This window comes from Terrapene carolina, unplaced genomic scaffold (genome assembly GCF_002925995.2).
Source record: "Terrapene carolina triunguis isolate 2854851 unplaced genomic scaffold, T_m_triunguis-2.0 Scaffold242, whole genome shotgun sequence".
NCBI classification, from domain to species: domain Eukaryota; kingdom Metazoa; phylum Chordata; order Testudines; family Emydidae; genus Terrapene; species Terrapene triunguis.
In genome coordinates this window covers 2608495-2633528 of record NW_020664593.1, presented here as the reverse complement: position 1 = coordinate 2633528, position 25034 = coordinate 2608495, and the positions used below count along the sequence as shown (strand labels likewise).

At 48.0% G+C, this 25034-nt stretch overlaps 1 protein-coding gene across 2 annotated transcripts; it reads right to left on the bottom strand.

Annotated features, from left to right (window-relative positions):
- Window positions 1-345: 345 nt before the first annotated feature.
- On the bottom strand, window positions 346-18659 carry TRIM45 (tripartite motif containing 45). 2 transcript variants are annotated; one of them, XM_024202452.3, is made up of 7 exons: window positions 18498-18659; window positions 16769-17247; window positions 12868-13601; window positions 11206-11335; window positions 5824-5938; window positions 3792-3918; window positions 346-680 (listed from the first exon to the last, which is right to left on the bottom strand). In XM_024202452.3, exons 2-7 carry the CDS (start codon window positions 17242-17244, stop codon window positions 529-531), a joined length of 1734 nt encoding a protein of 577 aa, XP_024058220.1. In that variant the 5' UTR covers window positions 17245-17247; window positions 18498-18659; the 3' UTR covers window positions 346-528. The 2 variants fall into 2 exon arrangements, with proteins under 2 accessions (XP_024058220.1, XP_024058221.1); XM_024202453.3 differs by having other exon boundaries at window positions 16769-17244.
- Window positions 18660-25034: the final 6375 nt, after the last annotated feature.

Here is a 25034-nt window from a genome sequence, read left to right as displayed (position 1 = left end):
GAGAGGCATAAGAAATATGTAACCAGCCAAGCCTTTTCTAAACACGTGCAGAACACCTTTTGGAATGTGACACAATCAGCATCTTTGGCCTAACTGTAACCATCCTTTAAGAATGGAGCAGGGGAAGGGAACGTTGACCCCACAGAACAAGATGTGTCTTGACCCTCTTCTAGGAGGTAGCTGTTTGTGCTGATATCTCCTCTCTGAGTCTGTTCTCCCAGGCATGGAGTTTAGAGACTGACTATGGAATTCCTCATTCTCTCCTCACTGTGCAGAAGTCAGTGACGTGACTCCCAGGGCTCCCCCAACGGTACAGGAAATAACTTGTCACACACAGCCCCAGGATGGAATATAAGGCACATTTTTATTTTAACATGTCTCCCTTTCCAGCCCACACAGCAGCTCTGTATCTCGGTAAGGTGCTCCCTGGCAATGACGGCCACGTGACAGTCGCTGCACTTCTGTTGGTTTAGGCCTGAGTCCCAGCCAGCGGAGACCTCCCGAGCTCTAGGAGACTCTACCCGCCAGTCAGAGCGCCACAGTTTTGAGCAGGCTTCTCTGCAAGTTCTCACCAGGTGGCACAGCTGAGCATTCAGAGTTTTCAATTGCTCTGCCACAGCAGGACCAGTGGGGACAGCCGGGGTGACCTTTGTGACCATGACCACAGCCTTGGTACCCACCTACCCGTCACAAGGATAGAGGAGAAACACCATTAGCATTGCTGAAAATAGCATAGAGACAGTTCCAGCTGCTAGTGACTTCCTGAGTGTGCCCCCAGCCCCCAGCTGGCTGACAGCCGGAGAGAGCCCTGTTGAGAGGGCATGGCACACACAATTAGGTGCTCCTGCTTTGGGCTGGCAGGGCCAGAATCCTTCAACCAAACAGGGACAAAACACGGGTGACCACCTTAGTAATCCCCAACAAAAAGCTATTAATAGATTCATGGAGTCCAAGGCCAGAAGGGACCATTGTGATCATCTAGTCTGACCTTCTGTATAACACAGGCCATGGAACTGCCCCCAAATAATTCCTAAAGCAGATTTTCTTGATGTAAAAATTGCTATTGATGGAGAATCCACCATGGCCCTTGTAAACTGTTCCAGTGGTTTATTACTCCTGTGATTAAAGGGAAATTTTTAAAAATATTTTTATGAGGCCTATGTGTGCCTCTGTTTCCCCCCATATGTTGCATTGCTACTCACTTGGGGGGTGGGAGGGAGAGGATTAAGTTTGTTTTCAGGGCAGATTAAGAGACAAAGGTGTGTGTGTCACCTCTCTGTCCGGGTGGAATGAATAGAGCAGCGGTTCTCAAACGTCATTGCAGTGCGACCCCCTTCTGATAACAAAAATTACTACACAACCCCAGGAGGGGGGGACTGAAACCTGAGCCTGCCTGAGTCCCATTGCCCCAGGTGAGGGGGCAGAAGCCCAAGGGTTTCAGCCCGGGTGGGGGGCCTATAACCTGAGCCCCACCGCCCTGTGCAGTGGGTCGTGGGCTTTGACCCTGGGCAGTGGGGCTCAGGCTTCAGTCCCGGGCCCCAGCAAGTCTAACACCAGCCCTGGTGACCCCATTAAAACAGATTCCAGACCCACTTTGGGGTCCCGACCCACAGTTTGAGAACTGCTGGAATAGATTTCAGTGGTAGCCATGTTAGTCTGTATCAGCAAAAAAAATGAGGAGTCCTTGTGGCACCTTAGAGACTAACAAATTTATTTGGGCATAAGCTTTTGTGGGCTAAAACCCACTTCTTCAGATGTATGAAGTAAAAAATACAGGAGCAGGTATAAATACATGAAAGGATGTGGGTTGCTTTACCAAGTGTTAAAAGAACAGAAGTACTTGTGTTGTGTACTACTGTTCTTTTTGTGGATACAGACTAACAGGGCTGCTACTCTGAAACCCTTACCAAGTGTTAAATCAGTCTAATGAGATAAATCAATTAACAGCAGGACACCAAGAGTCATTAAGGCACTGGCTGAAACCGATCCAGATCAGATCAACAAGGCATCTAGAGAGACAATGCACGCTCCAGTGACTCATGATTTGACACTCAACAGCAGGAAGCTCTGGCCAGGAAGGCTGTGAACTGCGCGTGGCCCTGCCTGGAGAACAAAGGACAGATGTGTCCAGCAGGAATAAAGAGCTAGCTTCTGGAAGAGGCTGGGACTCTACTGGAACTGACTGAGGAAGTGAGAGAGAGAGAAAGAGAGAGCCTGGAAATGCAGTTCACTACAGCTTGGCTGGTCAATTGCTCTGGCTTGACCTGAATGGATTATGCTTTAAACTTTATTGCTCCGTGCTAACCTAAGGACTTCCAGTGCTTTGTTCCAGCTGACTAATAAATCCTATTCTGCTTTGAAAACGCTGTTTGGGGTGTGACTGCAAATACTGGCTGTGGTGCATTAGTCCCTGAAGTGTGTACCAGTCTTTTCCAGGAGTCTATCTCAGCTGGACTTGCTGAGCAGAGCTCACGGTGTGACGAGGGAGCGCTGGAGCCTGTAGAACCATGATGACATCCACTGTTAAGAAACGTACACCTTCTTGTTCATGCTCTTCGCACTGCCTGCGATGTATCACGAACCTTAGCTCTGCTGAATCCCACCGTGCCAGCCTGTACCACCCCCTGGACCTCGCAGACAGGGAGTGTGCTCCTGCCAGAGCTGTCTACATGTCAAGTATGGGGGATGGAAGAAGTCATTTCTACTTTTACAACAGGCAAACCTTACAAAGACAAACATGAGTCTGGTGCAGGGCCATGGAAACCAGCGCTGATGAAATGAGTGACCAAGCTGAACTCTGAAAGAATGTTCTCAAGAGGCCCTAGGGATCATGTATAGAGCTAGAGCTCAGAGCGTTCCAGCCCCACAAGGTCAAGAGTGTGTATGCCGTGGCTGAAGTGGGCCCATAGTGATTATAAACACAGTGCTACGTGAGAGGGGAGGGGATGTGATAAATGCTCTTGGCTCAAACAGTTTTGGGAGAGCTGTTTCAATTTCAGTGGGAGTTAGGCACCAGAATACCTTTGAGTATCTACATGGGGAACAAATATTCAAAAATGGACTCTTCAGCCTAGCAGAGAAAAGTATAACATGATCCAGTGGCTGGAAGTTGATGCTAGACAAATTCAGACAGAAAATATAGCATACATTTGGAACAACTGTCATGACCAGGCGATGGGTGGTCTGACCTAGTGGTCAGAGTGGGAGTCGGGAGCCAGGCAAGGTCAGATACTAGGAGATCAGAGTCTGAGATAGGCCAGAGGGCAAACTGACAGTTAGGTGCCAGGAGGCAGGCAGGGTCAGGTTACCAGGAAATCAGAGTCAGGCAGTAGAAGCAGGTAGTACAAGGGAAATAGTCTTAAGCAGAGCCAACCCAGCTGCATGGACAACTTCCTGTTCCTGTGCTGTTTAAATACAAGCAAGGACACAGTCAGGACCCCCAGAGTTCTGCCAGTCAGATCCCAGGACTGGAGTCCTCTGTCAGAGTTCAGCTTCTAGTTCTAGGGACCGTTAGCAGTCAGTGGGTGGCACGTCTGAACTTACTGGTGCCTAAGAGCCCTATCGACCAACGTTCAAGACCTGTGGTCCCTGACAATGATTTACCAAGGGTCATGGTGGATTCTCCATCATTGGCCATTTTTAAATCGAGATTGGATGTTTTTCTAAAAGATCTGCTCTAGGAATTATTTGGATCTTCTCTATGGCCTGTGTTACACAGGAAGTCAGACTAGATGATCACAATGGTCCCTTCTGGCCTTGGAATCTATGAGGATCTGGGCCTTAGTGCTCACCTGGCATGGTCCCACCGCAAGCGCAGCGAGCAGCTTTCTGGCCTCCGCTAGAGCAGAACGTGCAACAATGAAACACACCCTGGTGTTTGCGGAATTTGTTCTTCACAGTCAGAGTGAATGGTGAGCCCTGCAGATCAGAAGAGAACAGAGAGGCAATCGTGTGCCCAGCATACCCTGCTATTGTAGTAGGGCACTGGAGGATGTCAAAAGTACCGACATTTTAAAAAATTACTAGGGTGATGCTAGCAATTACAGACCAGTGAACCTGACTTTAATACCAAATCTGCTAGAGCAGAGGTTCTCAAACTGTGGTCCGTGAGCTCAATTCAGGTGGTCCGTGGATAGTTCCCTCTAAGGTGTGAGCACGAGAGAATGAAGGGCCACCCACCTAATTAGTGGAGCTGCGCAGGCATGGCTCCACTAATTAAATACCTGGATCCTGGAGAAGACGCACAGGTAAGGTGAGGTGGTGGCCTTGGGGGGAATACGGGGCAGGTGGGAGGGAACAGTGGGATGAGAAGACGGGTGGGGGGAATTTGGGACATGCAGGGCTGCGGCGGCCACAGAAAGAAGCAACTTTCCCCAGCTCCACGGCTGCAGCTGCCGGGGAGAGACGGCCCTCCTTCCCAGCCCCAGCTCTGTGGCTGCTGTGGCAGGGGAAACCCCCCTCTCCTTCCCAACCCCAGCTCAGGGGCTGCAGCGGTGGGCGAGAGAGGGCACATCCATCGCATTAGAAAGGTAAGACTACTGATATGAAAATATGTGTTGTGTACTTTTATTTGCAGAACAAAAAAAGTTTATTATTAAGTTTTTTTATATAGAGCTTTTATCCAAAGAGCTTTACAATAGTTAGCTAACGGTACAAACAACATTTGGAAAGATCATTAAGTGGTCCGCTGAGACCCTCAGCAATTTTCAAGCGGTCCGCGAAAAAAAAAGTAAGAGAACCACTGTGCCAGAGGAACAAAATGTGAAAGGGAAAAACCAGCATGACTTCCACAAACGAAAACCCAGCTTCTGCAATCTACTAGATTTTTTTGAGCAAGCCAAAATAGCAGATAAAGGAGAACTGATGATAGTTTGTTTGGGCTTTCAAAATCCCTTTGACAAAATCCTTCACAAAAGGCAATTAAAAACTTGGTAGTGATAATGGGTAGATAATTAGAAAGGGAATCAGCCAGGGCTGAGTGGGCAGCAGGAGGCAGACCAGGGAATCAGCAGCGGGGAGGTGCAATAGATCAGCGGGGAGCTTGGGTATCATGGGAGTTTTGAGAGAGGCCAAAGCAGGCTGCAGCAAAGTTGGAAGGGCCAGGATTGGAGTACTTTCCAGGAGGCTGCAGGAGGATCCTTTATTGGGAGAGCCCAGCAGGTGGGGGAATGATTTTAACTAGGTGCTGTGGGAATTGGGAAAAAAGCTGGTGCAAGGGATGAGTCAAGTTCCTCAGTTCCACTGGGTAGAACAGGGCATGCAGATGGGGTACCGACAGAATAATACCTATTACATAACAGAGAAGGAAGAAAGCGTCTGTGGTTAGAGCAGATGGAGCTAGGAGATGCAGGGGTTACCTATGGGAATAGCTCACTGGGCTTGACTCACTATTGCCCTGCCCCTTATGCAAGTTCTCAAACTGTGGGTTGGACCCTAAAGTGGGTTGCGACCCCATTTTAATAGAGTTGCCAGGGCTGGCATTAGACTTGCTGGGGCCCAGGGCCAAAGCCCAAGCCCTACCACCCGGGGCCTAAGCCCAAGCCCAAGCCCTGCCGCCCAGGGGCTTCAGCCCTCAGTGGCAGGGCTCAGGCTTTGGCTTCAGCCCTGGGTAGCAGGGCTCAGGCTCCAGGCTCCCCACCTGGGCAGAAGCCTTTGGGCTTGGGGTTTGGCCCCCGCACCAGGGGCAGCAGGGCTCGGGCAAGCTCAGGCTTTGGTCTCCCCTCCTGGGGTCATGTAGTAATTTTTGTTGTCAGAAGGAGGTTGCGGTGCAATGAAGTTTGAGAACCCCTGAGTTACATCAATCACAGTGAGTTGTAAGGTTACCTGTACATGCTGCCCTTTGACACAGATGCAGACAGTGTATGTGCCCAGCTCCTCAGGGATGTAGGAAATGTGGTAAGTCCCATCCCTCTTATCACACACGCTGGGCTTGATTATACTATAAATACAAAAAGAGAGGGAAACAAGGTCAGTAACTTGTAGAAAACTGATCTAATTAGTAATCACTTTGTGGATTAGATTTATAGGAAGCTTCTTACCCCATGCCCCAGTTCGGGGATCTAAAATGTACATGTATAAAAGACCCCTGAATGATGATGCATCTGCTGTAGATTTCACACACATACCTGCTATCAGAGGCCACAGTACCATACGAAGGAGATCAAAGAAAGTCAGTTATACTGCAATGATTTGCAACAACCCAGTGAGTACTGAAAGAGAAGAAGCAGAAAAACTGTAGCAGAGGGAGGAAGACAGATGCAATGTCAGAGCATCATCTGGATTTCAGACAGGAGCCTTCTCTTTCCTACTTCATGGATGCAAGAGGAAGTGGCAAAGCTCTTGACCTTAAGAAGGAAAATTTGAGCTTTTTCAGTTCCTACGGGCAAAGGCTAAAGACCAGTTCTCACTCTTACTAGTGAGCCTGGAAAGCAGCAGGGCCAGTCCAAAAGATTGTGCATATGTTGCAAGCTGTATCCACTGCAAGTTCTCACAATAAAAAACCCTGCTCAGAGCTGTATCATTACAGTGCTTGGAAACATGGGCCACACAGAAGACGATGGAGACATCACCTGCAGCCAATATGGAAAAGCTGAAGCTTTCATTGAGGAGACCACACCACTCTTCTCCCTGACAAGCATTCACTGTTCCACTCAGTCATGGATGTAATGTACATCAGCACTGACATTACTCATTAAATCAGCAGGTCTGGATAATCCCTATCCATGAGTTTAAAAGAGTTGGCCGAAGAGCTCGCTAGACCATCAATGTTGATTTTCAATAAGTCTTGGAATATCAGGGAAGGTCCAGAAGACTGGAAGAAAGCTAATGTTGTTCCAATATTTAAAAAGAGTAAATGGGATGACATGGTTAATTATAAGCCTTTCAATATGACAGCGATCTCAGGCAAGATAATGGTGCAGCTGATATAGGACTTGGTTAATAAAGAATTAAAGGAGGGTAATATAATTAATGCCAACCAACATGAATCTATGGAAAATAGATTCTGTCAAATTAACTTGACATATTTTTTGATGAAATTACAAGTTTGGGTGATAAAGGTAATAGCGTTGATGTAATATATTTAGACTTCTGTAAGGCATTTGACTTGGTACAACATGACATTTTGAACAAAAACTGGAAAGATGTAAAATTAACATGGCACACATTAAATGGATTAAAACCAGGCTAATTGATAGGTCTCAAAATGTAATTATAAACAGGGAATCATCCTCAAACAGGTGTGTTTCTAACAAGGTCCTGCCGTGATCAGTTCTTGACCCTACGCTATAACATTTTTATTAATAACACAGAGGAAAACATAAAATTATCCCTGATAAAGTTTGCAGATGACACAAAAATTGGGGGAGTGGTAAATAAGGAAGAGGACAGGTCACTGATATAGAGTGCTCTGCATTGCTTAGTAAGCTGGCGCAAGCAAACAATGTGTTTTAATACAACTAAATGTAAATGTATACATCAAGGATGTAAAGAATGTAGCCCATACTTACTGGATGGGGGACTCTGTCTGGGGAAGCAGTGGCTCTGAAAAAGATTTGGGGGTCGTGGTGGATAATCAGCTCAACGTGAGCTCTCAGTATGACTCTGTGGCAAAAAGGGCTAATGCAATCTTTGAATGCATAAACGGGAATATTGAGCAGGAGTAGAGGTTATTTTACCTCTATATTTGGCACTGGTGCAACTGCTGCTGGAATACTATATCCAGTTCTGATGTCTCCAATTCAAGGAGGATGTTGATTAAACTGGAAAGGGTTCAGAAAAGAGACCCGACAATGATTAGAGGATTAGAAAACATGCCAGATAGTGACAGATTCGAAGAGCTCAATCTATTTATCTTAACAAAGAGAAGGTTAAGGGGTGATTCAATTACAGTATGTAAGAATCTACATGGGGAACAAATATTTAATAAAGAACACTTCAATCTTGCAGTGAAATAACACAATCCAATGGCTGGAAGTTGAAGCTAGACAAATTCAGACTGGAAATAAGGTGCAAATTTTTAAATGAGACTAATTAGTCAATTTAACAAGGATTGTGGTCGATTCTCTATCACTGACAATTTTTAAATCAAGATTGGATATTTTTCCAAAAGATCTGCTCTAGGAATTATTTTAGGGAAGTTCTATGGCCTGTGTTATACAGGAGGTCAGACTAGATGATCACAATGGTCCCTTCTGGTCTTGGAATCTCTGAATCTATTAATTTTCTCAGACCATGCTCTTGTAAGGATCATTTCACTCTGCAGAACTGTCCCCCAGTACCTGGGACACCAAGGCACATGCTGTCTCAGTGGGATTGCCAGCAACTCTATTTGCATCTGATATCTGAGTGGTGGCACGGCAGTGCATCACTCATGAGACATATGGGCCCAATTAAACTGGTACAGTCTTGCTGCTTTGTGACACTCTGCAGTTAATCTGGTTTTACAGCTGTTTTGAATCACTGAAGTGGCAACAAAGCAGCCAGAGTAAACATTTAAATCAGACCCTACAACTACTACTACCATCTCAACATGGAAGAGAGAGAGTGGGAGAAGAACTGGGGAAGGGAGCCAAGGAAGGGAGGGGACAAAGACGGAGCGGAGATCAGAGGAAAAATACAAGAGAAAAGGGAAGACATCTTATCCCATAAGATAAGAGGCATTGGAAACAGTGTCACTTCTCAGGGCATATCTACACTACAAAATTAAGTCAACCTACAGATGATGCTCTGACATTGCTGTCGACTTACAGCCACCACTCACTGTGGTGAGTCACGGCCCTCCTTCTGTCAGTGGTGTGCGTCCTCACCAGGAGCACCTCCACTGATTTAAGAGAGGCAATGTGGGCTCTGTTTGGAGTTCCTTGTCAGGAGCCCAGCTTCTCCTCCCACTCTCAGCTCCCGCTCCCTGCCAGGAGCCTGGCTGTCTCCACCCTGCTCTCAGCTCCCCGCTACCCACTTGGAGTAGGGCAGCCACCCTGGCTCTTAGCTCCCTGCTGAGTGTGGGACAGCTGCCCCACCACTGCTCTCAATGGGGAGCTCCAAACCCAGAGCCTGGGCTCCCGGCGGGGAGCGAGGAGCCAGGCATGGGGAGCCAGGGAGCAGCCTGGCTGGGAATGAGGAGTTGGGACCCAGGGAGTCTGGGCAGCAGCCCGGCTGGGAGTGGGGAGTCCCCACCTGCCGCACGGTGACAGCCCTGTGAGCGGTTTTCTTGTCAATTTCATAGCTCCAGCATGGAGCTATGAAATCGACAAGAATTTTAGCCAACAGCCATGTAAGTAAGGCTATGTCTACACAGACACTGCATCACCCCAACTACACTGACATAAACCTTATGGATCTCATGGAGGTGGAGTCATTATGTCAGCGTAGTAGGGCACTTACATCGGCAGGAGCAAGGCTGCAGTATATTCACTGACATAATTAGATTGCTGTAAGCCACCTTACATCGACTTAACTCTGTAGTATAGACCAGGCCTCAGTCTCAGAGAGTAGCTGCTTCCAGAAAAGCCAGTTTGGAAGTAGCAGGCACAAGAAGGGCAGAGGGCTGAGTCATCTAACTTAAGAACCAAGATGTGGCCTATGTCTCTTACCTTTAACATTGTGACCCTATTTTTGATCAATACTGGCAGGTTGTTCCTTTATGAAATTAACCCAATTCTGGTTTCACAGGGAACCAAGGTGGCGAAAATCCCAGTGAAATCACGAGGCAGTCACATAGGAATTGCCATACGCAATCACACCTGTGGTCCAACTAGTCCAGTAGCCTGTCTCTGCCGGTGGCCAGTACTGTTCTGCTTTAAAGGAAGATGCAAGAAACCCAGCAGCAGGCAATTATGGAACAGCCTGCTCAGGGGAAAATTTCTTCCTAACCACCATTAATTAGAATTGATTGTGCCCTGAAGCATGACCATTTATAATCTTTCCGAAATCTTGGTTTGGTTTTCCCCTATTGGTTCGACTGAATACAGTCACCTACCTCACTTCCTGTCATAAACTGTGTTATAAGTGTTGCTTTATGTTACTACATAGCTGCTATGTCTCACCCTAGGGGTGACTGGATTTCAGCAGTGGATGAAGTGATCATGTATACACAAAAATGAAAAATCACGCTAATGTGACTTCAGCCACCTCTGTCCCCAGACAAAATTACTCCCCTCTCAGCATTGCGGTATACACATCTCATTCATCCTGATTGATGCAGAGTGCAGGAGGAAGGACTGGAGACGTGTCCTCTGACAGTGCTCCTTGATCAACAGATAGCTACGTATATAGTGTTGTTTCCCTATCCTTTATCTGATTTTTGACTATGCTGCAACTGTTGTGGTGTTGCCCTGTATCAAGGCATAAACCCCATCACAGACTATATATGGCAAAAGCTGGAGTCCTGAATGCTAACTGATCTTATTCTTCCCTATAACAGAGAGCTTTAGCATTATATTCTCTTCTACACCCAAACAATGGCCATGTTGGCAACTTGCCCTTGCTTGTACCTAACTTGCATAAAATGGAGCAGATTACATTCTTAAAGGTGACCCGCAAAAGCTTTTTTTAAATTGGGCTTGTGCCCTTTCTTGCTGCTTTTTGATACCAAAGATGGCCTCAAAGCATCTTTCAAAATAAATTTTTTTGCTTGTGTTTTTGTCTTAGTAATACCTGGAATGTCAAGTTTGGGCTTCTCTGGTTTTCATGGAAGGCTTCCAAGCTTCCTTTGAGCTCAGTCACCTTAACTGAAGGACAGAGATTACTGATGCTTGAACAAAGGCATCCTTTATACAAAATGTTAATCACTCATTTAAATAGGTGTTAACAGAAACAAAAGTCCTCGTTCTCTGTTACCCTGGATCATGTGCAGACACCCAGTGTGCAGCAGGTGTAAAATGCTGCCAGATCAGAGTGATTTACACCCACTATGCCTTTAAAAATGCCCAAATATTGTGATAAAATCATGAGGTGGTAGCTCTGTTTTAGAGCTCCATAAGGTCATATTTAACCTCAGGGCTGCACTTGGGCTCACAGCTCTTGGGTGAAGCACCATTGTGCCATTCTCCCTGTAAGCCCTGGCCTGCCCATGAAAGCTCTTTACTTACAGGGGACTGCAAACATGGAGGTACATAGAGACAGGGATGAGGAAGCCTGTAGCAGAGATTTTAAAGCAAGACAGAAGGCAAACAAAACCATTCTGGCCATCCCAGGGAAGGTACCAACCAGTCCTTCTTGTCTTTGTGGATGATCATGACCCGGATGGGCTCTCCTCCTCTCCCCATCTGCTCTCCCGATGCATCATTACACAGCAGAGTAAAGCTTGCCAGCTGCTTCTGACGGGCACTGTGGAGATCTGAAAGACAGAGCAAACTGTCCCTTACTGTTCCAAACAGGACTGGAGAGACACGCTTGATATCAGCCAGCAGCTTTCCAACACCCCCACTGTACTTCACTCTGTCTAACCAGGATTTTATAAGGTTCCCCTTCGCTGAGCCCCTTCCATGAAAAGTAAAACCAAATACATTTCTAGTGTCCTGCTGGCCAAGTCCTCCCACAGATGGTAAGTGTGCCTTGATTGGAAGGTGCAGCTCAGAAGTGGGCTGTACGCTCCTTTGCAGTCCCTTGTTTTGTGAGTTCGGCTGGCGATTGTTTCAGTCCTCAGAACAAGCGCTGCTCTAATTTAGGCTCAGCTCTGAAGTGAACACAGTGACAGCTGAAAAGAGCCAGAGTGCAAGGACACTCCAGCCTCATCCCCTTATCCAGCTACACTCCCAATATACACCCTGCAGATACAGAGCCATTCCACTGGCTCTACAGAAGCAGGATTTCCCCCGTGAAATGGAGATATTCTCCAAGGGCTGGTTCCACTGGTTTTCCAGTCCCTTAGGGCCATTGTTGGTGTAAAGGGGCTGCAGCAGAGACCAGGGCTTTTGGGGTGAGCTGCCTCTATAGGATGCTGGCCTTGCACATGAGTGGCTTTTTGATTGCAAAGGGCTGGGACAGCCATGGTTCTTTCCCTCCCTTTCCCTGACAGAGTTCGTATGTTACAGCTCACAGGCAAGAGAGGATCCTAGACTAAAGAACACAACCCCGGACTTACCAGTGTAAAATGATCACCAGTCTGCTTCAGGAAATGTAATAGCAGTTATTTCTTCTTTTAAAAAGCTGTGACACTAGAGATGTACAGTGAAATAAATCTATAGGATAGGGATAGCCTAACTACTGTCCAGGGCCCAATACAGTCCCCTTCCCCCTCTTTAACATGGAGGCGGAAACTGCAGATGATATGTCCCATCGTGCAATGTGACCTTCTACTTCGATCAAGACAGAGCATTGCATACTGGGAGCTGTCATCTTGGCAGGCCACACTTCCAACTGTAGTCAATATGGAAGTGGCAGAATGGGACAAGGAACCTTTCTTCTTAAATCTAGCCCAGGCTATGAGTGACCCAAAGTTAGTGCTATCTGACAGATGCTCAGTGGCCTGCATGAAATGCATCTGACAGTCTCACAAAGTTCTTGGTGGACAGTTGTCTACATTACAATATGCACTAACTGGTCCCCACTGTGGTCAGTTTCAGCAGAGGCCAAGGACTACATGTACCAGGGAGACTGAACTACTTGCTCAGCCACAGAGTTTGTCTATCCAGTTCAGAGATGAGGGACAATGACAAGAAGCAATGGGAAAGAAGTTTTACCTACTATTGCATGCCCTGTACCTATTCTGGATTAACTATGGTCTTTGGTCTCTAGGGCTGCCCCCAGGGTGGTTATGCAGACCCTCAGTTAAGCAATGACATCTATAATAGGGTTTTGTAGGGTTCACCCCAATCCCTCCCACTTTTATTTTATCATTGGTCAATCAGAATCAAGTTGTCCCCATACCTTCCCCTTGCAGGACACATTTGGCTGGATCAACTGCCTTATTGAGAATGGTCCCAAAAACCTCATAGCCACAGCACTGGCCAGCCTTCTCATGGGGAGAGAACTGGATCCCATCTTCCACTCCAGGGTGGATGCTATAATCCACTTTGTTCAGCTTTCTCAGCCGGCTTGCCACCTCCCCCTTGGTGATAAGGATCTCCAAGTCTGAGCCACTGGTCAGCAGGCGCTCAGTGAACTCCACCCCAGTCCTCATGTCCATCAGCAGCTGCTCCAGCTGTGCCTTCTGTAAGTGCAACAGGGTCTCCTTTTGCACCTTCAAGTCTTGCAGCTGCTTCAGCAGCCGGTCCCGGTGTTCTTCAATAGCCCTTATGTATCCGTCTGCAAATGTGCGGATCTCCCCAGCCACTGCCTCCACACGACTGCAGATGGCACTGCTGACTCCTTCAATATGGCGTAGGGCCCCTTCTAGGGTGTCCACGTGCAGGTGGGTGCTCTTGAGGAGGTCCCGCATGGAATCTCCATGCTTGTGGATGACATTGGCAGTAAAGGCATATGGATGATGCCGGTGCTCGCCCACCACACAATCCCGGCACACAGGCTGCTCACACTGCTCACAGAACAGCGTCAGGTCCTCTGAAGGGTGGGAAGGGCACAGAATGGACTTCTCAGTCCGGCTGTAGCCCTTCAGGTCCTCTAGATCCACCACAGCATGGGAAGCTGTTTTCTTCTGTCTCCTAGAAGGAAGTATAAGAGATAAACCTGGGCTTGCAACATGTGACCCGCAGATTCCTACAGAGCAGTCGATGACCCCCTCACACACTGTGACCTGCATGGACCACAAGCCACAACATATGATACTCCAGCCTGATTCAATAGATGGCGATGTTGCATGATGGGATCTTTAATCTCCTTGAGTCACACCTCCACATGAAAGATGACATCATCTACAAGGCTGCCCCCACTTTGTGCTAATTAACAACTGCTCTCTGGCTCTCTGCATGCTAACAATGCTGTTCTCAGATGGGAGAATGTTATACAAGGACGAGGGGGGTAGCTGTCACACCATTAGTACAGGTAGTCTCTCTTTACAGAGCCTGCCAGAAGCAGGGTAGCTGCAATGACCCCAGAGCCCACTGTGATGAGTGCAGCAGGAAGGTGGTGGGTGCCACCAGGTGAGGACTGGCAGGCAGCAGCATGGAGTAAGTTTGGCGGCATGGAGTAAGTTTGCTCAGCCACTGCCTCTTCCGTGGATGACTAGGGGATGTCAGGCTCCTTACCTGTCAATCTGTCTCTTTTTACCCGCCTTTTATTCACTCGAACAAAAACTCGTATACCCTTGAAGGGAAGATGGGAGATCAGGACCAGGCAAGAGTGAAACAAGGACCTATGGTAAGATACTAAATATTCTTAAATCCAAATGCCATCTCTCTTCTAGACTCAGGGCTTGTTCCTGCTTAGCACAGCTGAGGTGGGGGCAGGGCAGAAAGCTCCAGGGGCCATCCAGCTGCCAGGCCAGTACCAAACACACGGCAAAGCAGTCTCAAGGTTGTTCTATTTTATGTTGCCTGCCAACAGCCCCCAGGGGACATTTAGCAGCTGGGGGATCCACAGGGCATTAGGGAGTCCTAGCCATGCCTCCTTCCACTGGCCATACCCCCTACACCAATGGGTGAGTGTCTGAGGAGGGGTAGGATATGCTAAGATGGCTCTATACCAGCCAAGGATTCTCCGATGCAGGGGAAATCCTGCAGGAGACAGTAAGATGGCTCAAGAGCTGCTTTACACCACCTGAGCAGCACAAAACCGCCACAGGGCAGAGCAGGGCACTCTCAGACTTCTCCTTTTGCCTCATTCTTTGAACTCTTCTCTTGCTCTCACTTGTGTTATGTCTGCACAGCTACCTTGTGCCATTTCTGTAACACTCCCTGGATGTCACCTCTGCTGAAATCCCACACCGGTACACCAAGCAGCATGACAACAGCACTCCCATGTTCACAAAACTCCATTGGCTCCCTATGACCCAGTTCCCAGTGGTCCTCCTTGGGCCTGATCTGACACCAGTATAGATCGGGAGCAGCTTCACTGATATTAATGGAGTGACCTCAGTGTAAAAGTGATTATCAGTAGATGAGACTGGAGTCAGGCCCCTTAGGCTAGATTCTTTACTGCCTTGCCCCTTGGTCCTTTGATGGCTATTTATATCAGTATGAAAAGCTGCCGTTCTGGGGCTCAATTCCTTGCTGTCCAGCATCTTGTGTAGTCAAATTTGGTGTAAGAGATTACCCATGTAGAGTAGTAACATTTTGCCCTGGGGTAACTGATTGTACAAAGTGCAGGGCGACTGGGAATCAAGACCCTGTTGCACAAGTTTAAGTGTCTACACATGGGCGAGGCAGTAGAGAAGCTAGCCTGATTCTTGGTAATGCAAAGGACACTTTGAAGCATTCTGGCAACGTTGGAGAGCACTAAACAAGGAGGAAACAGGCCCAGAGCGCTACCCCAGCCAGGGGACTTCCCTGGCCAGTCTAGAGCTGCCAAAATGGCTCTAAACCAGATCCTTTTCCAGTCCCCACCAACCATGTACATGTTCCAGCTGGCCTCACAGATCTCATCTCTTTTCTCCCCTAGCACTGCACTTCTTTGTCTCCTCACACAGTCACACCACTATTGATGCAAGAACCTCCTCTGCAGCACCTACATCTGTAGCAGCCACCCTGTACTTCTGCCTCATCATCTCTTCAGCTCTTTTCAAACCTCACCTGGAAACATCTCTCTCCCCCCCACTGACACCTCTTCAGTTTTCACTCACTCTACTGCAGCTTCATTCTACAACTGCCTTAAATGCTGCAAAGCAAAGGGAAATTTGCTTGTGTTACAGCTACTGGCTGCCTGGCTTGCAGGGCGCTATGAGGATACGTTCATGAATGTTTGTGGGCACTCAGATGGAACAGTTTCAGGAGCCGTATATACATGGACAGAGTTGACTGGAAGTAAGCCGTGTAGTTACGCTAACATCAGGATTTGCCCAAGACTACCCTTTTCTCTCTAGGGCTGAAATTTTCCACACCAGTTCTCAAATTCACCCAGAAGTAACTTTTAAACATACACACAAACAATTATTGCTTTAAAAATTGCCTCTTTGCAGGCAACCTCAGTAGACAGGCCAAGGACTGAAGGCCCAATGGAGGCTGAACTGCCCTCTCTCCTCTCGAGCTGGGGTCCCTCCAGAACAGGGCTGGATAAGCAGGGAGTTTGCACTGCCATGCCCTGGCTATACCTGCTCTGGGAACAGCAGGTTTCAGTCTCCAGGGCTGTCAATCTCTTATTTTTCTGCTGCACTACATTCACTTAAATGTAAAATAAACAAATGTCTGTTGGAGCATCTACCAAAGTTTGGACTTATTGACCGGTGGATGGTGTCTCTGGACCAGATCAGCCTAGGTAGATGAGTGCAGCTCTCCCACATGGTCCACTCTGTTGTTTGTCCCCACCTGGGCTATGAGGAGGAAGAGAATGTGTGGGCAGGCTCCTGACAGCCGTGGCCACAATGGGCGAGGCACTGTACGATTTTCACAGTTGTTCACTAATTTGGGTGTTTCAATATTTGGGGCCCACCTGAGACATCCAGGGCCTGACTTCCAAGGATGCTGAGCAACCACACCTCCCATTCACTTCCTTTAGAGTGGTGGGTGCTCAACACTTCCAAAAATCAGGCTCAAATCAGACACCGAACACCTAAGTGAACACTTCTGGCCTAATTGGTTACCATGCATGCGTGGACAGGTGGCACCGTATATATATTACATATGCTTGTGTAAGGCCAGAAACAGCAATGGAGTCTTCATGCCTGGAAGGGCTTAGTTACACATCTGCTCTCTGCCTCTGGTGCTTCCTCCCATACCTGTGAGCCTGGCAGCAGAAGTGGCAGAGATTGGCTTTGCAGGTGGGACAGTGCTTCACGGCTTCCCCATCCACACAGAGGTCACACAGCATTCCTGGGCCTTGCGCCTGCAGGGTCTCCAGTAGCACCTCATTCATGGCCAGGTGGTCAGTGGTCAAGTCATTAATGCCGCCTGGTGGCAAATCCACCTCTGTGTCACAGACAGGACAAAGGACGCTGAGCAGTGGTTGATGATGATCCTGGAGCCACGACCCATCTGAGGTAGAGTCTGAATCCTCCGCCTGGAAGCCGAGCACTGAAAAGGGTTCCAGCTGCTCAAGACAGGCCATGCAAAACGTGTGTAGACAGGGCAGGATTTTGGGGGCCAAGAAGAGCTCTGTGCACAATGGGCACCTAGTTCTGGCTAGGCCCCTGACCTCACCAGGGATTTCGGACATGATTCCAAACTGCCGCTGCTGCTCTTGTGGGTCGGACATCTTCTGAAATTCAAATTATGGAATGAAAATAAAATCCAATCCATGCAATTTATGTACAAAAAGTGCCAGGGCTGCCATGAAAGGGTCCAGCATGGCCCCGAGAGAACCCCTCTCACAGCATGGATGGGGCCTGCTCTAGCGACCCTTTCCAAGCATCCCACTGCAAGTGAGGGAGGCACTTTCACAGCATCTCCGCCAGGTGGGGGAAACCGAGTCACTCTCGGGGGGGACATGCACTCTCGTGGTGCCCCTGTCAGGTAGGGGTTATGGGGGTCACTCTCGCAGCATCGCTGTTGGGTGGGGGTACATGGGGCACTCTAGGGATATGGGGGCACTTTTAGGCAGGATGTATGGGAGGTGTTTTTGGGTGGGAGCTATGGGGAGCACTCTCACGGGTTCACTATCGAGTGTACAGGGTTGCTCTCACCGTGTTACTGTAAAGTGCACAGGAGGTGCTCTCAGTGGGCACTCCTCTGCCATCACTACCAGGTGGTGGTTAGGGGAGCATTATCAGGAGGCATGGGGTGTTCTCAGCAAGGGGGTTGAGGATGCTCAAAGGAGGCATGGGAGGTGCTCTTGGGTGGGGGGTACAGCCAGGGCACTGTCAAGCCAGGATATGGGGCTGCTCTCGCAGCCTCGCTATTGGATGGTGGGGGTACAAGGACTGTCTCGTGGCATTGCTGTTGGGTGGGGTGCTGTCAGGCGAGGCGGTATGGGGGGATCTCCCAGTGTCACAGTTGGGCATGGGGTATGGAGCCCTTCTTGGGGGAGGCACAGGGGATGCTCTCACGGTGTTGCTGTTGGGCAGGGGGCACTCTAGGGTGGGGGTATGATGCACTCTCAGGAGGGGGTATGGGGCGCTCACAGTGCAGGAACAGGAGCGCTCCTGAGGGCGGGGTGCCGAGGCGCTGTCGGGGGAGGGGGGGCATTCTCGGGGTCACGGGGACACTCTCAGGGGGTACCGGGGGTGCTCTGCTCCTGCCTGCCCCGCGCTGTGAGCTGGGGGGGGGGGCAGTGGCTGGGTCCGGCCCCTCTCACAGGCCGCTTGCCCCCAGCCCCGGAGCGCAACTTACCCAGCAGCGCCAAGGCCGCGCGGCGTGAGCAGGGCCCGGGGGTCCAGTCTCCGCTTACAGCCCCGGCGCAACCCAACTCAGCCACCCCGCAGCCCCCGGGCCAGTCCCTGCTCCGCCCGCCGCTGTCCGGTCTGGGAAGCGCCAGCCCCGTGTCTGCCCCAATGCCCTCCCCCCCTTTACCTCTCTGCAGCGGGAGCCCTTGGGGCCCCCTCAGGCGCCCGCCCCAGGAGTCTCGGGGGAAATCGCGCCGCAGCCCCACTTGTGGCAGGACTTTGAGCAAAGTCATGGGGACGCTGCGGGCCTCCGCCCGCTCAGCTGGGAGGGGCGGGCCGGGGGCTCTCCGGGAAGCTGGCACCTGCGCGGAGCTTCCCAGGGGAAGCGGCGCTGCCTGCTTGGCGAGCCGGCTCGGTGCCAGCCCCACGAGCTAGCGACATTTGCCCTGGGGAGACACCCAGGGACCCCCACGCAGATACCGCCCTCCCCGGGCACAGAGCCACCCTGCCGGGCGAGCAGGAGATCGGTATTAGCCGTACCCCGGAGACCCCAGGCACGGGGTTGCTGGGTTAAAGCTGGGCCGATGCCAGTCCTTCCCCAAAGAGTTGACAGCACAAACACAGTTCAGGGGCTGCTTTGCAGAGCTGTATACAGGGCGGGATGTAGGGGCAGGCAATCCAGGGCTACCGCTTGGGGGGCGCCTGGCTCGGGGTACTGCATAGGTGCTGGAACTAGGGGTGCTGGGGTTACTGCTGTGCACCCCCTGGCTGGACGTGGGTCCCATCATATACAGGCTTTACAGTTGGGTTAATGGCTCTCAGCTCCCCCACTATGCAAATTGTTCCAGCGCCCCTGGGGTGTTGTAAGATATTCAAAAGTTTAACACATGGGGGGGGGAGGTGAATAAATGGACACAAATCAGACGTCAAGAATTATAATATTCAAAAACCAGTCGGAGAACATTTCAACCTCCCTGGTCACTCGATTACAGACCTCAAAGTCGCAATACTCCAACAAAAAAACTTCAAAAACAGACTCCAATGAGAAACTGCAGAATTGAAATTAATTTACAAACTTGACACCATTAAATTAGGCCTGAATAAAGACTGGGAGTGGATGGGTCATTACACAAAGTAAAACCTATTTCCCCATGCTAATTTTTCCCTTACTGTTACTCACACCTTCTAGCCAACTGTTTGAAATGGGCCATCCTGATTATCACTACAAAGGTTTTTTTTCTCCTGCTGATAATAGCCCATCTTAATTGATTAGTCTCGTTAGAGGTGGTATGGCAACACCCATTTTTTCATGTTCTCTGTGTATATATATCTTCCTTCTGTATTTTCCACTGCATGCATCCGATGAAGTGGGTTTTAGCCCACGAAAGCTTATGCTCAAATAAATTGGTTAGTCTCTAAGGTGCCACAAGTACTCGTTCTTTTTTCTCACATCAGAGTATCTCATAGCCCTGTAGCTAGGGCACGCACCCAAACGGTGGCAGAGCCCTGTTCAAATCCCTTTTCACCCTCAAGTGGAGGGGAGACTTGAACTGGGGAGTCTTCCACCTCCCAGGTGAGTGCCCAAACCACTGGGCTAAAAGTTTTGAGGAAGCCCCTCCTTCTCTTTCCTCACCACCCCACCTCCTAACCTCTTTTGTGTGAACTCCACCTGAGCATGCCTATTGGATCAGGCCCACCTGTGATCTAGGGGGTCGAATGCTTATCTTCTCTTGGTTTGTGAATGACTCTGGGGCTTCGGTGGAAGATAGGTGCCTGGGTACCTGGAGTGAGGCAGCAGTGTGCATGCCCAAATGCAGAAACATAAGCACCCAGGGAATTTTTAATGCAAAAACATAGGCACCAAGTCACTTTTAGTATCAGAGGGGTAGTCGTGTTAGTCTGGATCTGTAAAAGCAGCAAAGAGTCCTGTGACACCTTATAGACTAACAGACGTATTAGAGCATGAACTTTCATGGGTGAATACCCACTTCGTCAGATGCAAGTCAGCTTTAGGCACCTATAGGGCTTGGCAGAAGTTTTGTGCATCGCACTGGTCCCAAAAATGGGACTTAGGCACCTAACTCCTTTTATGCATTCAGGCCCTGACCATTTATTTTGGTGCTAGAACAGACCCCTGGGATAACCCATTCATCTGCTTTTTCCAAGTACTTGTTTTCTCACCCACATGCATCCTGAACCATCTGTCTTGGAGTAGCAGTTCAATGGCATCCGTAACCCGTGGGGGAGGACTCTTGACGTTTTAACAAGTAGACCTGTGTGCCATACCATATCATATGCTGCAGTGAGGCCAAGGAAAATAGTGCCTCTTTTCAGGTTTCTTTGAAAACTGTTTTAAAAAATGGGGTTAGTGCAAGTACTTGGTCACATGTGCTTCAACCTTGTGAAAAGCCTGCTTGCTCCACATTCAACAGGTTCTCCACCTCTGGTGTTATTCGCTGTAAAATTAGGCGCTCTAGAACCTTGAGACACACAGAAAGCAGCGATATTGGGCAATAGCTTGATACCTGGTTTGGGTCTTTACCAGGTTTTGGCAGGCTGATGACTTTTGACATAAGCCAGATTTTCAGCAGTCTTCCTTCATTGGTGACCCTTGTGAAGAATTGAGCCAGCCAAGAGCAGGCGCATGGGCCAAGATGTTTCAGGAGCTCTGGAAGGATGTTGTCATAGCCAGCAGAAGTGCCAGATTTGATGTTATGTAGCACTCTCTCCAGCTCAGGAACTGTGAAAGGGTCAGGGCAAGCTCTGGATTTGTGCTGCTTGTGGAAGACCCTTCACTTGCTCTGGACTCGACTCTTGGCTTCTTTTTCCTGGGTTGTCTTTTCCATATGAAGGAGGTGACTGGCTACTTGGTTAGCGCTCACAGATGATCAGCTTGGTGTCAGTGGTTGCTGGGCTACTTCAAGGCGACAAAGTAAACTCCAGCATTTTTGACTGGAACAAGTAAAGTCCAGGTTCTTGGTCATTTCCTCCCATCTGGCTTGACAAGCACAGCTCAAAACTTCGACTAAGTGGTTCGCCGCGTCCAGGTCACTGGTTGACTCATACTGCTTGAGTAGAGCGGCACACTCTTCTTCAAGGCAGGGGATGTACACAGGGTGATAGCCATGTGGAATGGCTCTGGTGGCTGCTTTGTAGATGGCTCTACAGAAACGCCAGTAAGCCTGCTCTGTTGGGATGTGGTGGGGCAGTATTGTTACGACACTCCATTCTAGTGTCTTGCTGTATTTCTCCCAGTTGGCTTTGTGCAGGTTCCACCGCTGCTGCTTTGTGCTCGTGACAATTGGTAGCCGAAGACCAATATGGATCAGTGACTGTCTGTGCTGACTGTGGAAAGTTGTGCAAGACTTGACATGATGCTGAACGTGGGTTGCTGTGTACTGAGCTGACCCAACATATGTCAGGTGAGTAGATGCAGTTCCATCTAGAAGAATGGATTTGTCAGGAACAAATCATGCCAAACCAATCTGATTTCCTTTTTTGACAGGTTTACTGGCCTAGTAGATAGTGGGGAAGCTATAGACATGATATATCTTGATTTTAGTAAGGCTTTTGATTGAGTTCCATCTGGCTTTTCCATAAGCAAACTAGGGAAATGTGGCCTAGATGAAATTACTACAAAATGGGTGCACAACTGGTTGGAAGACAGTACTCAAAGAGTAGTTATCATTGGTTCGCTATCAAACTGGGAGGCCATATCAAGTGGGGTCCCACAAGGGTCTGTCCTGGATCTGGTACTATTCCATATTTTCATTAATGGCTTGGATGATGGAGTAGAGAATCTGCTTATAAAAGTTGCAGGTGACAACAAGCTGGGAGGAGTTGCAAGCATTTTGGAGGACTGGATTAGAATCCAAATGATCTTGATAAATGGAGAATTAGTCTGAAATCAATAAAATGAAATTAAATAAAGACAAGGTGTCATGAACATACAGCTAAGGGTGGCATAAAATCCCTCCTTTACCTGTAAAGGGTTAAGAAGCTCAAATAACCTGGTTGGCACCTGACCAAAAGGACCAATAAGGGGAGAAGATACTTTCAAATCTATGAGGGAAGGTTTTTTGCTTTGTGCTGTGTGTGTTGTTGTTCTCTCCGAGACAAAGAGAGAGACCAAGCAAGTAATCCAGCTCCTACTGAAATGATACATCTAATATTACAGAAATAGTAAGTAATAGCAAGGAAATGCGTTAGATTATCTTTTGTTTTCGCTTATGAATTTTCTCGCAGGACTTAACTACGCTGCCTCCAGGCAAAGAAAAAAAAACTCCAGCTGCTCTCATCTAAAAAAAAAAAAGTGTCCTTTAAAAAAAAAACCTTCCTGGCTTTCAAGTAGCCAAAAGAAAAAATGAGATGTCCTTTTAATATCCTGAGGTCTGTGCTTCTGGTTCAAAATGATCCCACCGTGCTGCCACCATGTCAGGGTTCCCTCCCCACTCTGAACTCTGGGGTACAGATGTAGGGACCCGCATGAAAGACCCCCTAAGCTTATATTCAATCAGCTTAGGTTAAAAACTTCCCCAAGGCACAAATTCCTTGTCCTTGGACGGTATCGCTGCCACCACCAAGTGAGTTAGACAAAGATTCAGGAAAAGGACCACTTGGAGTTCCTGTTTCCCCAAAATATCCCCCACAAGTCCCTTCACCCCCTTTCCTGGGGAGGCCTGAGAATAATATACCAACCAAATAGGTAAACAAGGTAAGCACAGACCAGACCCTTGGGTTTTTAGGACCCTAAAAACCCAATCAGATTCTTAAAAACAGAACTTTATTATAAAGAAAAAAGTAAAAGAAGCACCTCTGTAAAATCAGGATGAAAGGTAATTTTACAGGGTAATAAGATATAAAACACAGAGGATTCCCCTCGAGGCAAAACTTTAAAGTTACAAAAAACAGGAACAAACCTCCCTCTTAGCATAGGGAAAATTCACAAGCTAAAACAAAAGATAATCTAACTCATTTCCTTGCTATTACTTACTATTTCTGTAATATTAGATGTATCATTTCAGTAGGAGCTGGATTACTTGCTTGGTCTCTCTCTTTGACACAAGAGCAAAGTCATACATTTAGGAAGCTTGGTCCTGCTTTGAGCAGGGGGTTGGACTAGATGACCTCCTGAGGTCCCTTCCAACCCTGATATTCTATGATTCTATGAAGGAAAAATCAAATGCACAAATACAAAATGGGGAATAACTGGCTAAGCAGCAGTAATGCAGAAAAGGATCTGGGGGTTATAGTAAATCACAAATTGAATAGTAGCTAACAATGTGAAAAAGGCGAATGTCATTCTGGGGTGTATTCACAGAAGTGTTGTATGCAAGACACGGCAGGTAATTGTCCTGTTCTTCTCAGCACTGGTGAGGCCTCAGCTGGAGTACTGTGTCCTGTTCTGGGTGCCACACTTTAAGAAAGATGTGAACAAATTGAAGACTGTTATCATGCCCCCCCTCAGCCTTCTCTAGACTAATCATGGCCAGTTCTTTCAAGCTTTCCTCATAGGTCAGCTCTTCTAAACCTCTTGTCATGTTTGTTGCCATCCTCTGAACTCTTTCCAAATATGTAAAAGAGGACTGTGATCAATTGTTCTCCATGTCTACTAAGGTTAGGACAAGTAGTAATCGGTTTAATCTGCAGCAAGGGATATTTAGGTTAGATATTAGGAAAAACTTTCTACCCATAAGGGTAGTTAAGCACTGGAACAGGTTACCAAGGGAGTTGTGGAATCCCTGTCATTGCAGGTTTTGAAGAACAGGTTAGACAAACACCTGTCAGGGCTGGTTTAGTTTACTTGGTCCTGCCTCAGAGCGGGGGATGAACTAGATGACCTCTTGAGGTCCTTTTCAGCCCTTCATTTCTATGATTCTAATGTGATACTTTTCAGTTTGAAAAGTCCAGATGTTAAACTCTAGTAACTCAGGATTGCCATCAGTTTGTAAATCTCAAGCTTCATAATTATTGATCTTGACAATATGTTCTGCTATTATAATGTCTCAGTTCAGCAAACCACCCTTGCGTGTTGGAGTCTGTTTACTTTCCCATTGGGAATCCCTGAAGCTTCACTACTTGTTTCCATGCAAACTGTTTTGTATTGTCTATTCCCCAGACATCCAGCCAATACCTTTATCTGTTTACATCAGCCTATCCTGAAACCCCTCCTGAAAGCACTAGTTCAGCAAAGTACTTAAAAGCATATGCCTAATTTTAAGCACATCAGTTATTCATCCCTCTTCAGCAAATCACTTGAGCATAGATTTAAGGTTAAGCATAATCTGATTTGATGCTTTACATTTACATAGTGCTCATTCACCCGTGGCTCTCAATGTGCTTTATGATTGTGGGTTTGCAGGAAACACTTCTCCTGGTTTTAAAATCTCAAACTTTTTATACATATTTTTTGTGAAGAGCTACAGAGAAAACTGTGGGGAGGATCCAGATGCAACATATATCCCCAGACTGCCTATGCTGTGATCAGGTGTCAGGCATCAGGGTCAAGCTCTAAAAGTTTATTAATAAGAATTTATTAGACATTTGGATTGGCTCTGGAGAGTGAGCCAATCTTGGCTTGTAGAGGAACTGCTCAGCATCAGAACTGAATTGCACAAGCTTATGCTGCTCATGTTTCAGAGCTGTGTAGTCTGGCTCACAAGAATTGAAAAAGAATGGCCAGAAAGACACCCCTCCCACAGTATCTTATAGCTTAGAGAAAAGT